Below are 14928 nucleotides of genomic sequence, written 5' to 3'. Positions count from 1 at the left end.
AAGCCAGATTGGCACAAGAAGTCAGTCGTATTTATTGGGCACTTACATGTTTAGAGAGCACTGGCTAAGCACTTGGGAGAGCACTGCATAACAGTTGGTAGACATGGTCCTCACCCACAGTGAGCTTGTAGTCTAGAGGCGGAGATGGACATTAGTATAAAATAAATTATGGTTATGGACATAAGTGCTATGGGGCTGATGGAGGGGTGAATAAAGGGTGCAAATCCAAGTGCAAGGGTGACATAGAACGGAGTGGGAGAAGAGGAAAGGAAGGCTTAGTCAGAGAAGGCCTTTTGGAGGAGATGCCCTTTTAATAAGACTTCGAAAGTGGGGAGAGAGATCGTATGTTGAATATGTCGGCACAAGAGCTGGTTGATACTGGCAACTTGGTGAGAAGGCAAAGCTGACTTTGGCATATCATCTCTGACCTGGAAGCTGGCCTGTCAGGAGATGAGGCTGCCATCTGGCTGGTGAGGAGCCAAGAGCAGGGCCGGGCCTTGAGGCGGGGGGTTCCTGCAGGCTGCCCCCAGGCCTTGAGAGAAAGGAGGTAGAATGGCCCCAAGTCGGATTGGTGTTGCATTTGGTGTGGTGGAGTAGCGAATTCCCTTAGAGCCAAGAGTGGGGGAATGAAGCCCATGGAGTAGCTGCAGTTTGAAAGGTGGATAGAGTATCTATGCCAAAAGTGTTCAGTATTTCCCACCTGAAATTCAGGCTTTTTCTTAGGCCCACAGTAGCTCGGGATTCATGGGCCCTCCAGTGAGAATGTCTCAGTCACCCTTGTTTATAACTTTAAAACGGTGGGGAGATAGAAATGGAACATGTTATCTCCATTGAAAGACCATTTATTCCCCCTCATGGGAAGCCAGCTGAGCTGCCGTGTGCTGACAGTGTAGAAGATATATGTGTTAAACATATAAAAAGCTTGCAAATTTTCAGCCACAAAAGTGTGATGATATTCATCCTCATAAAAAAACTTGGCAATTCACCAGATCACTGAGGAAGATTTGGAAGTTCTTTCTAGTTCCTGTTGGAAAAGAGGAAAAATAACTCCTGAGAACTCTTAATTTTTTTTAAGCCACTGATTTTTCAAGCCATTTGCTTCCAATACACGGGCTCTGTACCACAAAAGTAACAGACGTAGTCCCTGCCTCCACGGGATTTGTAATCTAGTGAGGGTGATAGGCAGGACCCAGAACCTTCCTAAGAGTGGGATTGGTTGAAGAAACAGACTCTTATAACCAGACCATGGAAAGCTAAATAGAAGATTAAGTGAATAAAATAGTCCATGGACAGGGGTCGTCATCAATCAAAATTGAGTGCTTATTTTGTGCATAGCACTGTTGCTCTGGAGAATGGGAAACATGAGTCACTCTTTATCAAACTGCTAAGGTATCCTTTCTTGTTCCTGCTGGATCCAGAGCACCAGGTCAGGACAACCACTGGTCTGACCCAGTCGGGCGTTGCTTCTGTTTTCAAGAGGGAGAGAGGCCAAGCAAAAACGCAAATGGCGAACCAGCATCTCCCAGTCCCAGACAAGTGCAGTGGTTCGAGGCACTAGAGTGATTGGGGGTGGGTGGGCTTAGTTGAAGACGGCTCCTAGGAGGGGAAGTTTTGAGCTGGGTTTTGAATGGTGGAAGAGTTGTGGGTGGGAGAGTGATGGGTGGGGAGAGGGGCGTAGAGGAGCATTGGGGAGGAAAAATAATTGAATTAGAATGTATGACCTAAAATTAAAACTGTGATATGTTATCATAAATGTCATGCCACCCATTCACCTTCTCTTCCCTATCTCTTAGATCGTAAGCTCTGTGGACCTGGGACTGGGCCTATGTGATTATCTTGTCTCTATCCTAGAGCATAGCACAGGATTGGGCACATTGTAAGTGCTTAATAAATACAATGATTGTTACTAGTTTTTTCCTTTTGGCCAGCCTTTAAACTTCTTTGGGGAATTCCACCCCAACTTATAAGCACCGAGAAATAAAGAAGAGCAGAACAGTTTCAATAGATTAATTAATCTCATTTGTATGGACAGGATTCTAGTTTCCACAAAGCTGCTGGCTGAAAGCTGATTTGATTTTCCTGTTGACATGGTCATATGATTTTGAATAATTGGCCCACCACGCTATCATCAGATAACTCAATTGCATCAGTGCTTTCTCCTCTATGTCGGTATATCTCTTTCACTCTTCACTGTATCTCCCCTGAAGGCGAAGATCTGTAGCCACTTCCAAAAGTCCTCCCCCCAGCAACATCCTCCCAGCAGTTTGAGGAGTGAGCCAGGTCCTCATAGGTGGAGGCCACCTTGACTGTGGGAACCGTTCCTGGAGAAGCTGTTGGGCAAGATGCTGATTTTTGCCAGCATGGCCCACCCCCGACCACCTCTCACACGTCTCTCACTAGCACAGATTTTCTCTAATACATTGGGCAAGAAGCCACTCTTGGACTTGGGTTCATTTTTCATCTTTGAAACTCATCCGAGAAGCAGTGTTGTGTAGTGGATAGATCATGGGCCTGGGCGTCAGAAGGACCTAGGTTCTAATCCCAGTTCCACCACATGTCTGCTGTGTGACCTTGGGCAAGTCACAACTTCTCCTTACCTCAGTTACCTCATCTATAAAATGGGAATTAAGACTGTGAGCCTCATGTGGGAACATGGACTATATCCAACCCAGTTAGACTATATCTGCCCCAGAGCTTAGAACAGTGCCTGGAACATAGTAAGTGCTTAACAAATACCATTAAGAAAAAGATCAAAGCTTGCTTTCTTTGGGTGATGAACATTTCCAGCTTGCTGAGTTAATTCTGCTTCAGAAACATACCCTGCTGTATTTTCAGTATGTCTCTGTTGCAGCTGAAGCAGAATGACACCAGTATCATTTATGTTTTAGATCGCGGTTCAGAACATCTGATTAGGTTTTTTTGTGGGGGGGTTGTTTTTTTGAAACATGGCACATTGAGTCAAAGCATATAGGTGGGAATAGGATCAGAAATGAACCGCTTGTTAGAGGGGATCACTAAGCCATTTGCTCTGTCTGCTCTCAGAACAGGCACCAGAGAAGGGCAAATGTGCAAGCTGCTTGCTAGCCTTGCTTTATCACTCCATGGGGTTACTGAGCACCTACCAGTAGTGCAGAGCACTGTACTGAGCATTGGGAAGTGTACAACAGCAGCAAGAGATCCATTCTCTGCCCCCCAGGACCTTACACTCTAATGGTAGAGGGAGGAGGGAGGAGGCAGAGAAGGGCCTAAAAATAGGCAATATCCAGTAGAGAGAAAAGTCTGGGGAGAGGAGGGAGCCAAGCTGGAAGTCAAAACCGTTTCATTTTACTGCTCATTACATCCCTTATAAAGCTAATAGTCTGTATGATGGTGATGATGATGTGGAGGAGGAGAAGAATGGAGTCTCTCTTTGAGGTTGAAGGATAAGCCTCGGTCCCAGTGTGGATAGGTGAATGTTGGTGGTGTACAATTGGTTGGGGCTGACCCAAGGGCAGAGTTCATGATACACTGTTACTTTAGCCTCTTGGAGCAGATGGGCTTCTGCCCTTCTCTGGTGGTTGATAATAATGATAACAATAATACAGCTTGTTTTTGGAGGAGCATTCTTATTTTTCCGAAGTGCTTTCATCATCCCAGCATTTTGCGGCACCCCGGGTGGTCCTCTAGTTCGTTTTGTCTTCTCACTCTTGGAGAACAGAAATGGTTGAGCTCCCCACACCCCTTTCTGCCTCCCCCTCTCTTTCCTTCCCTCTTTCTTTCTCTCACCTTTTCATTTTGGCTTTGGTTACATTTTCAGGAAAACTGGATCACAGATGATATTGGAATCTCAGCTTGGAAGGAGCAGACTTTCCTGTCCCACAGTGCCTTGCTGGCCAAGAGCTGCCAAGCTGCGATGGAGTTAGCGAGTCACGGTGCAACGGTCCAGGAGGTGGCGTTCCAGTATGGAAAGCACATGTCCCTGAGCCACAAGGTACCGCTGCGCCCTGGATCCTGTTCCAGGATTCAAATGGCGAGTGTGGTACCCACAGATACCCATTACTCGCTAATCAGTGGTATTTATTGAGCACTGTGTGCAGAGCACTATATTAAGTACTTGGGAGAGTACAACAGAGTTGGTAGACGTGTTCCCTACCCTCAACTAGAGTAGACTCTAGAGATGATCTCTTTTGGGGTTTGCATAAACCACTGCCACCATGCAGGCAGGACCGACATGCAGTGCAGCTCCTGCATGGAGCATTTCTCTCAGGTGGGCACAGCTGGTCCCACCAGGTTGAGCAGTCTGGTTCTTCATGCTCCTCTTTCCAGAAATTAGAGCTGGAGCACTGAGCACTATGGCCATCCACAAGATCAGAAGGACGGTTCCTGAAGAGACTCATGGTTTTGCAACTTTCATTTCCTCTCCCCTATAGGATGGGATAAATTGAGTAAACTTAAAGAAGCTTCAAGAACATCCTGAGTTTCAGTTTTTATTACAGATTCAAAAAACAAGCAGTCTGGGATTTGTTTTACTGAGTGGACTTTTTAGCATTTTTTATTTGGATTTCAAAATATTATTTAATATTTGGCTTTGTAAATGCTACTAGGACATCATTTGGGGGCATGTATTCAATTTAGGATTCCTTTTCATTTGCTCTGCTTTGTTCATGTGGTCACTATAAATATATTGGCCCTATCACCCTTCATCTTCCTCCCCTCCATTTCCTGCACTTGGCATGTACCTTGATTTAGCTGCCTATGGACTGCTCCAGCCTCCTCCATTACCACTTGTTGACCTGAGCACTGTCCCGGATGCCTTCTGTATTAATAGCGCTCTACTAGGTGTTTGAACAAGTTTAATCAAAGCTAAAGACATAGTTCCTGACCTCAAGGAGCTGACAGTCTAAGGTGGGAGACCGGCAGACATACATTATATTCATAGAGTGGGATATGACCTGTCCCAGCAGGATCAGGGAAAGTTACTACCTGGATGACTACTTCAGGGAAGAGTGCAGGAGGATACACCCGCAACTGCTGAGGGTGGCTGGTGTTCCTGGGAATTCTCTGGGGACCCAGCCTTCCCATCTGTCTTCCTCTTGTGCCCAGAAGCTGAGAGGGAGCTGGACCCCCCCGTGGCTTCTAAAGGTAGATTTCGGGGCCAAACAATGAAAGATGGCCATTGGCTTCCTCCAGTTTTCCTCTTTGTAAATTGCCCCCCAGCATTTTGTACATCAGGCCACAGTTGTGACTCTTCACATAGTGCTGAACGGTTTGTGTCGATTGGTGTAACCCAGTTCCCTGCTCATTTTTCCAGATAAACTCAGATCTCCAGCCCTTTGTTGAAGGGAAATCCTGTGGCTCATTAGCTTTCAGTTTAAATTCTGCTCCTGCCATCTTGCACCAGGAATTCTTCGGAAGAGAAATGTGGATGAAGCAGATAAGAGAGGTAAAACGGGAATCCAGTGTGGGGTGAAATTGGTTGTGCCCAGCCAGCACCGACTGTCCTTATTTTAAGGCCCTGTTCTGGGTGTGCTAGTGGCTCTTCATGGACCATGAAAATCCCATCTGTATTTCTCTATGGCAAACCTGGGCTTTGCCATTCAAGCAGTTAGATGGCTGTAGTAGTCATTCTCTCTCTGAAAGGAGGAGGAAGTCTGCAGCCCTGCCTGACATAAGGCTGAGCCTGTGGCAAATGCAAATTCATTTCTAAGAATTTTTTTTTTTCAAAGCCTTTCAAAGGTGGCTCTCTGGGGCTCGCGCTGCACCTCTCCGACCACCATTTCCCGTGGGTCACCTTGATGCGGTGGCAGAATTCCGGGAGCTCCAGGGCTGGTTTTCCAGCAAGCCGAGCCATGTGGAAACTCAAAGGAACCCCTCATTGGATGAGGAGGGAGGGGGTGCCTGGGATCTCAGCGCTTTCTCTCCCTGGTTTGCATTCAGAGAGACTCCAAAGGCAAAGGCAGCTGAAACGGGTGAATTTTCTATGTGGCAGCGGGAAGGGCAACTCCACACTTGCAGGCAGCGCTAACCGACCCCTCACGGCTTTTGTTTGAAGAATAACCCTTTTAATGAACCACGCATTTGCATGTGGGTGCAGAGAGCTAGAAAGTGCCGTTCTAGTGAGCTCCCACACCCCTTCCCGTGTTCTAAGGATGCCTAGAGAAGCAGTGACTGGGTTCAGGGTAGATATGAATAGTCCTTGAGTAATAGCTGTGGGAGCCCGTGCCTGCTTTCAGGGGTTTGGGGTTGTGCATTGCCATCATCCGATGGCTTCACTTCAGAAGTGCCTGTGGGCTGGGTTGACTTTAGAAACACAGGGAACCCACAGCCAGCCTGTTCTTAGAGCAGAAGGGGCCCTAGGGTTGAGGGCAGCCAGCTTGGTTTCTGTCAGAGCCCAGGAGTGCCTGCTGATCTTGACCCACCATCCAGTGGGGCTGGGTGAGTTTCTTCAGTACAGAGGAGGCAGAAATGCTCACTTCAGGGGGGTCATGTTCAGGAGTTGGGCTCTTTTGTGGAGGTGACAGTGGATGGGACCCTCAGGCCCTGCCAGCTTTCTCATTGGAAGGGAGGGACAGGACCAAAATCAGGGAGAGGTCCGTAAGCAGTCGGCTTCTCCTTTCTCTCCAGCAGGCCAGACTGGCTGAGAGGGACAGCTCTGGGCAGGCCTGGGCTGGGGTGGAGCCCCTACTTTCTCTCATCCTGCCCCTCATTTAGGAGGGGGAAGGAGGGAGGAACCCCTTGCAGTGAAGTAAAAGTAATGACATTATGGCAAGAATTGTCTTGGTTATATTTAATAACTGTAGATGGTCTGAATTGGGTAATTTCTGGCTGTCATTGTGGAGGCCTTGTCTGCTGAAAGAAAAAGCCCTCATCATTTCCACTGCCATTCCACACCCCTCCTCCCAGGACCCTCTGGCCTAAGGTGGGGAGCAGAGAAGGCCTGGTCTGGGCACCCTGCAGGACTGGCATTCCCCAGAACCACCTGGGCCTTAAGGGTGAGAACGGGAGTCCCACCATGTGCCACCCAGAGCAGCTGAACCAACCATGTGGGACAATCATTCCCTTATCCCTTGGGGGCCGTCATGTTCACCCCCAGAGGGTGGGTCGGCCAGGTTAATGCAAATATCTTCCACCGGCCCTGCTGTTGGTGTGCATGAGCCACTCGTCCAGCCTCTACATTCGGACTTTGTCGGCACCGGTCTGTCCCAGCAGGATCAGGGAAAGTTACTACCTGGGTGACTATTTCAGTGGAGTGTGCAAGAGGATACACCCGCAACTGCTGAGGGTGGCTGGTGTTCCTGGGAATTCCCTGGGGACCCAGCCCTCCCCCCTGTCTTCCTCTTGTGCCCAGAAGCTGAGAGGGAGCTGCCCCACCGCCCCCAAGTTTCTAAAGGTAGATTCCAGGGCCTGGGAGAGGTCAAATGTGTTCAGCTGCATTGGCATCCTTGTGGGGCCAGACCCCATTGCCTTCACCTTGGGCTGGGGGGCATTTGCTCAGTTGGTTGAGGGATCAGTCTTCAACTTCAGTCATTGAATTCCAGGGGCAATGCCCTGACAAAGCCTGCATCCATGGAGTTTGCCATGCATTAGCAGACTGGGGCAGTAAACTTAGGTGAATTCGGGCTTGGAGTCCCCCAGGTAGAGCTGGACAGGTGACAGTGGTCACTCAATTGCCTGTTCAGTTCACCCGATGGCAGTCCTACTCAGGATGAGTCGTGGGGTGAAGAGTGAGGCCCCCATGATGCTGGCCACTGCAGGCCCATCCCCTGGCAGCCAGCTGTGGCTCTGGGTGGAGGGGAGTGGCTTCCTCTATGCCCTGGATTAGCCCTAGGACAGAGTTCATAGAAGCAGAGGTGTTGGAGCAACATGCTCAGCTTTTAAACCAAGCCACTGTCTGGATCGTTCCATAAATAGTAACTTTTCCATGTAGCTCCTGTCAGAGTGGCCAGGCTTCTATTCCCACGGAGTCATAAAGTGCTGAGATTCTGCATAATTTACATGGACTAATGTCATTTTCAATTTTTTTTTCCTCATCCCAAATAAGGCGCAAGTGAAAGGGAGCTTAGACTACTCCAAGGTGAGTAATTCTGTGCACGTTTCAGTGTGTTATATTGAACAGTGTCTTCATTTGCATGTTTCTTAATAGTTCCCAATGTTGACAGCCCTTCCTCTCCCTGTGTGTCTGACCGCTTTCACTTAGACTAGCAGCCCCTCATAGGGCAGGGATTGGGTCTCAGCTGCTTTTATTTGGGTTTTTCCCTGCATCACAAATAGTTTTCAACCCACATGTTCACATTTGACAGTAAGGCTCCTCTGTCCAATTGTCCGAGTCCTCTCTGGAGAGGTTCTTGCCTTTCATTCATTCATTCAATCGTATTGAGCGCTTACTGTGTGCAGAGCACTGTACTAAGCACTTGGGAAGTACAAGTTGGCAACATATAGAGACGGTCCCTACTCAACAGTGGGCTCACAGTCTAGAAGGGGGAGACAGAGAACAAAACAAAACATATTAACAAAATAAAATAAATAGAATAAACACAAATAAAATAGAGTAATAAATACAAACATATATACATATATACAGGTGCTGTGGGGAGGGGAAGGAGGTAAGGCGGGGGGATGGGGAAGGGGAGGAGGAGGAGAGGAAGGAGGTGGCTCAGTCTGGGAAGGCCTCCTGGAGGAGGTGAGCTCTCAGTAGGGCCTTGAAGGAAGGAAGAGAGCTAGCCTGGCGGATGTGTGGAGGGAGGGCATTCCAGGCCAGGGGGATGACGTGGGCCGGGGGCCGACGGCGGGACAGGCGAGAACGAGACATGGTGAGGAGATTAGCGGCAGAGGAGCGGAGGGTGCGGGCTGGGCTGTAGAAGGAGAGAAGAGAGGTGAGGTAGGAGGGGGCAAGGTGATGGAGAGCCTTGAAACCGAGGGTGAGGAGTTTCTGCCTGATGCGCAGATTGATTGGTAGCCACTGGAGATTTTTGAGGAGGGGAGTAACATGCCCAGAACGTTTCTGGACAAAGACAATCCGGGCAGCAGCATGAAGTATGGATTTCAGAAGCAGGCCTTAATTAGGAATGTTCCCGAGGTGCAGATGAGAAGGCCGAGTGGCTTGGGGAAGCAGTGGAGACTTAAACTAACCAACATTGACAAACAACTTTTGCCTTTTGGGGACTGTGGATGACGGTTGGGGGTGGGAGCATGTGTGTGTGCATTGATTTGTTCATGCTCTCAGGGAACTCTCCATGACCATTGCTGTTGGGGCAAAGCCGTTGCTGTGACGTTGTATAGTTAGTTCCTCAGTGGGGTGTGTTTCCGAGGTGTCCACCGGGCCAGGGCCATCGAGGTCACTGGGTTCAGGGTGATGGCTGTGCTGGAGAAGAGAAAAGTCCACTTTGCACCCCATGACTGTAAAATGGTCGAGAGTTGCTTGTGGGGCTAGTACTTCCAGACTGAAAGTTGAGACCTTGGAAGTGCCAATTCCCTTTCAGTTTCACTTCTCTCCCTTGACTTTTTTTTCCTCATTTCTCTTCCTGGAGTGATGCCATTCCCAAATCCCGTTGGTCATGGTCATAGCACACTCCTGCCATGGTCCTGCTGTGCTCCCTCTCCCCTTCCCTTGGATCAGGAGCACCAGTTCTTCCAAGACAGCAGCTGTCTTACTGGGAGGGCGTCCCTGTCCCGATGCAGGCCTGTCTCCGTCTGAGACAATCCCTGAAGATATTCGGAGAGGGTTGGTGAACTCCTGAAAGGTCCTGGGCCACCATGGTAGCTCTCCGGTGGGCAGGCACTTCACACAGAAGCTTCCATTTTCCCGGCTTCCCATCTCCTGTCAGACAGTCACTCGTCTTTATTGAGTGATTACTGTGTGCAGAACACTATACTAAGCACTTGGGAGAGTACAAAATAGCAGACGCATTCCTTGCCCACAACGAGCTTACAATCTAGAGGGGGAGACAAACATTAATATAATGAAGGTGTTTCCTAGCCCCGATTCACTTTGAAAAAGCGAAATGGAACCTTCAAAAAAGAAGACGTTGAGTCAATTCCCAGAACTAAACGCGACAAAAATATTTTTGACTCTTATGGGCTCTGCAGCCTCTCAAATTGTATATTAAGTAGTTCAAGCCTTCGGGAAAAGAGACATTCTTTCAAGAGCATCCCATGGTATTCTCATAGTCAGGAAACAGCCATCTTGACTCAACACTCAGAGGTGAAATTGAATGACTTTTTAATTGAGTTTGTGTTGAGCTGGAGATTGGATGCTAAGCTAGGCCCTGAGACAGTGCCTTTTTTCTGGAGTACTGAAGTACAGCAATCCACCCATTTAATCTCTTGACACTTCTACGAGGTGGGAATTGGAAGAACAGGGACGACTCCATCCACTGCTGAAATACAGGACCCTTTGGGGTGGTGATGGCAGTTGCTTGACTGGGCATGGTGACCCCGGCAGTTTTAAGGTGGAAAGAAGGAGCATTCACACCAAGTTGGTGAAGCTGCAGGAAGAGGTCTTGTGGTGAAAGTGGAATTCCCAGAATTGAAAGTTGGCCAAGATGTCAGGGACAAAGATTCTGGCTCCTCAGAAAAGTACAATTGAAACCTTCTTTAGGGTTATTGGACTGCTGACTCCTTCTGGACCTGCCTTTCCCCACTCTTGAGCAATGCTGCATATGTGGGGGCCAGGAAAGGGATTTCTCAAAAGCCATTATAGATGGGACAAAGAAACTCTCAAGTCTCCATATCTCTCCCGGCTGAGGTGGAACCCGGAGAAGAGCCCTGCTGCCTAACCCCTGTGACACCCCTGTCTTGCTCTAGTTTGTTCTGTGAGTGAAGAGGGCCACCCGCAAATCACCCTTAAACAATTGGTAGCCCAGGGTGGATGGGAACCAGGAAAAATCAAAGGCAAAAGGCAAGCCCCTCAGCGGCTTGCACGGGTAGCTGTTGTATAATCTACACCCAAACACATGCATACAGGCATGTGCACACGTGTGCATGTGCGCGCGCGCGCACGCACACACACACACACACACACACACACACACACACACACATCCGCATGTCTTGACTAGCCTTCCCTGGAAAATTGTCTCCCCATGCCTGTGGATTTTCCCCAGCTGGAGCCTGCCTGCAGTTCAGCCTGCTGTTACATGGAACACGCACTGCTAAAGGCTGCGGCAGATGGTATTTTTACCACTGCAGGCAAAACATGGCACCTTCCATTCAGCTCTGTAGATCTCTTGGTTCTTTAACAAATTCCAAATGGCCTCACCTGCACAAATCTACTTGCATCTCAGTCCAGGTGCAGAGATGCACAAATGTTTTCCTCCTTTCTCTTCAACTGAAGGCCTGTTGCCACTGTTACAACCTTTGTTCCCTCTTCCCATCACTTCTCGCTCCTCTTTTCTCCCTGCCCTTTCCCTCTGCCCCCCCAGAGCCCCGGGGCTGCCATCTTGCTCAGTAGCCAGACTCTCTGGAGTCTGCCGGCTTATGTGTGGAAAGTTGGGATCCTGGGTTTGTAGTTCTACTTGGAGGCTAGTTCTGGGCCCTCGTTTGGGCCCCAGGCAGGGCAGGGGTCTTCTTAAGCTCCATATATCAGGGCCCTGGTATGGATGGTGTTTCCTCGGGCAATTGTTAGGCTGCATCTGCTCTTGCCACTTCATTTGTCATGTTGTTCAACTGGCATCCTCTTCACCGGCAAGCTAACGGTTGGGCCATCTTGAACTTCTTAGGGAGCAGTGGAAACAAGGATTTTCCCCAAATTCCAGAATTCCTCACTTGGTGAGGGTCCAAGAGGTGAGCCCCCTGGTGTCACAGTGGCCTGTAAACTATGCTAGCCTTACTTCCAGCTGACACTCTGCTGCTCAAGATGCCAACCGGAATGCCTCCCCACACTCCCTATAGCTTGACCAGTCTTGGAGCCCCAGGCTTCCTGCTCCCCAAGCCAAACGGAGCCCTGGTCTCAGGGCTGTCACCCAGAGGGCATCCTGCTTGGCACCAAATATCACCAAAAAGTGTGTCTCAGCAACCTGTGCCTTGCACATAGTAAGCACTTAATAAATGCCATTATTATTATTATTATTATTATTAAACCTTGAGGAGTGTTTAAAATGTAGATAACTGTTGACTGGTGAATTTTCATTAGGATGTGAGAGAGAGAGGAGAGTGTGTCTGTCTGTCTGTCTCTCCCAGCATGTCTCCTTTGTCAGGAGCCCATATGCCTTGCTACCCCTGGCCGGGGTAAAGAATCCCAGTTTAATTGATTTTCCTCTCTGTGGTGTTTAGCCTGAATAGAGTGAGGGGAGGAGCAGCATGGGAAGATGTTACCTTGGACAGATACATTTATATGCTTATCTGCAAGGCTGGCCCAATCAAAATGTTCAAAAGCCAGTTTGGTTTGTTGAGGATATCTGTGTTGGGGGGGTGAGGGGGGAGGGACGGCGGGGAATAGAGAGAGAAAGAACCCTCTATGCAAATTAGATATCTAATGGAGGAATTTTTTTTCTAGTGAGCTCATTCTTTTACACCCAGCCAAGATGATATGGCTTGTAAATTTAATTCCGTGTCTGTTTTAAAATGTCATTTGGACCAGTGTTGTCAGCATATGGTGCAAAGGAAACTAAGTCATTAGCTGCTGTGTCAGGGAAGGGATCTGCCCGGGAGCTGCCAGGCTGCTGAATCCCCAGTGTCAGTCTGTCGGCGCCCTCCGCCTCCATCGCAACCATCCCTGTGAGTGGAGCCCGCGGCATTAACAAGTGCAGCCTTGGTGGCAGTGGCCTAATTGTGGTGATTGGGGCTTGTTGTGCCGGGAGTGGGAAGATGGGCTGAACCCAGGCAGCCTCAGGGACCATCCGTGCTCTAGCCTCTGTGTGCATGTAGGCCCCTCAGTCCCAAATAGGCAGTAGGTGTAGGGAATTGCATGCTGTGTGCCCACATCCCAATCTGTGTGCGCTACTGAGTGACTTCCAGAACTGATTTTTGTTCTGTGTCTGTGTTTCCTAACAGTTGCGAGAAGCAATCAAGGCTGGCAAAGGTGTGACTTCGGCTATTGACCTGTGCCGTTACCATGGAAACAAAGCTCTGGAAGCCCTGGAGCACTTTCCTCCCTCCGAGGCCAGATCGGCTCTAGCGAACATCGTGTTTGCTGTGACCACGTTTTCGTGATGGTCCAGTGGGGGGAAAGAGAGAGAGTGAGCAGCAGAGTGTGTGTGTGTGTGAGAGAGAGAGTGAGAGAGTGAACACACAACCAAAATCACCAGGAGGACTGGGTGCTGGGCTCTCCAGGGATGAATTGTGACCCTGGACCGTCTGGCCCTCTGGGGGACTGCTGCCGACAAAATTTGACAGAGGGAGAAAAGGTCAAATGGTTTTCCCTTGTCATGCCAGAAGCGCACTTGAGGCTGCTCCTGCAGCAATAATTAATGAGGCTCACTTCCGTGACCTCAGCAAATGGACAGGAAATAAGTGGTTATTGATTGGACAGAGCCCAGGCTGGCGCCATGGCGGTGGCCTGTGGTTTGCCCATCCCTCCCCCTACCCCAGAGAGGATGAGGAGGGTGGGGGCTGGGGAGCAGTGGGAGTGGCATGCTCTTGCCCGGACAGGAAAGGGAATGTCTGGGCTAGGGTCCCGGGCCCAGCCACCAGCCGGGCAACAAGGTAGCTCAGTAAGTCCTGAGGAAAACCCTTTATTCCTCCCTCCGGGCTACTGGGCTTTCTCACACTCTTTCTGGCCATTCCGATGTATAAAGATTTGGTTCCTTGTGCTTCTGGGTTTGAGGATTTTTCTGGGAAAATATTTCAAGTGTGCCGAGTGGGAGCTTTAATATTTTATCAACTGTTAATCTGGTTCCATTATGAGAAACAATTGTGTCTGTGTCTCAAAGACTTGATTTTCAATCGCTTACTTCAGTGAAGCCAACCTTATCTCACTGCTCCAAACTTCTTTTTCCCAACATGCTCTTTCTGTTGAAGTGGAGCGCAGCCTGTTCATTTGTGAAAATCTTCTCTTTGGTTCAGATTTTCAATCAGAATAATTGTAATAGAGGAAGCGTTCCTGTTTTTGAACCTTTCAAGTCTTGGGCCCCAGGCATCCAATTCCAGAAAGAATAGAAAGACTGGCACAGCCCAGCAATTGGACACCGTCTCTGTTTTGTCCAGAGGAGGTGATTTTTGCGGTTTGCAACATGAGCATGCCGTTGACAAGAAAGCTGAGATTCCATATATTATCTGGATTGACACCGCTCCCCTCTTCTTCCTCCGAGGGTGTCATGTCAGCCCAATTGGGAGGCGGTTAGCACAGCAAACAGATCTCATTACCTGGTTCCTTCCCGGCTCAAGTGAAGTTATTTCTGTTCAGTTCTCCCCCTCAACCAACACAAAGATTCTTTGCTGTGGACCATCACGCGGCATCTCATGGGAGGGAAAAATCAGACCTACACACGTACAAGTCCCCAGTTTTGGATAAAGATTTTAGCAGTTCCGGAGATGTCCTTGTGCTTTTCCAGTTGTCAGCCAGCACAGCTCCACTGTAGCTGGTAGAGTGATTTCATGGCCTTTCCACATTTCCTCATTTGTTGAGTAGCCATTGTCGAGCAGGTGTGAGACCAGGTTTTTTTTTTAGTCATTAACCACGCCCTACAGTGTGGCTCTTCATAGCCTTTCTAAAAGCATGTTGGCAGGTTTGTTGTATTTTGTCTCCTAACCACAAACCTTTTGTAAGGAGCCAGTTTAATCAGGCAGAAAGGCTCACAATGCCAGAGACTAGATGGCAGTGGTGGAGATGGAGGGTCCCATCGGGAACAGCAGACAAGCCTCCATTCATTCATTCATTCAATTGTGTTTATTGAGCACTTACTGTGTGCAGAGCACTGTACTAAGCGCTTGGGAAGTGCAAGTTGGCAAGATATAGAGATGGTCCCTACCCAACAGTGGGCTCACAGTCATACAGTCACACGAAGATTTCAG

General features: G+C 49.0%; 1 protein-coding gene across 1 annotated transcript in view; it reads left to right on the top strand.

Annotated features, from left to right (window-relative positions):
• PDSS2 (decaprenyl diphosphate synthase subunit 2) overlaps positions 1-13727 on the top strand; it is a 93134-nt gene extending 79407 nt beyond the window's left edge. The window contains exons 7-10 of the mRNA XM_038760897.1: positions 3797-3970; positions 5291-5422; positions 8021-8053; positions 12970-13727. Of these exons, the coding sequence (XP_038616825.1) occupies positions 3797-3970; positions 5291-5422; positions 8021-8053; positions 12970-13128 (498 nt within the window). The 3' untranslated portion in view covers positions 13129-13727. The remainder of the gene's footprint in view (positions 1-3796; positions 3971-5290; positions 5423-8020; positions 8054-12969) is intronic.
• Positions 13728-14928: the final 1201 nt, after the last annotated feature.

This window comes from Tachyglossus aculeatus, chromosome 19 (assembly GCF_015852505.1).
Source record: "Tachyglossus aculeatus isolate mTacAcu1 chromosome 19, mTacAcu1.pri, whole genome shotgun sequence".
Lineage (NCBI taxonomy): Eukaryota > Metazoa > Chordata > Mammalia > Monotremata > Tachyglossidae > Tachyglossus > Tachyglossus aculeatus.
This window is presented reverse-complemented; position numbering and strand designations above follow the sequence as displayed.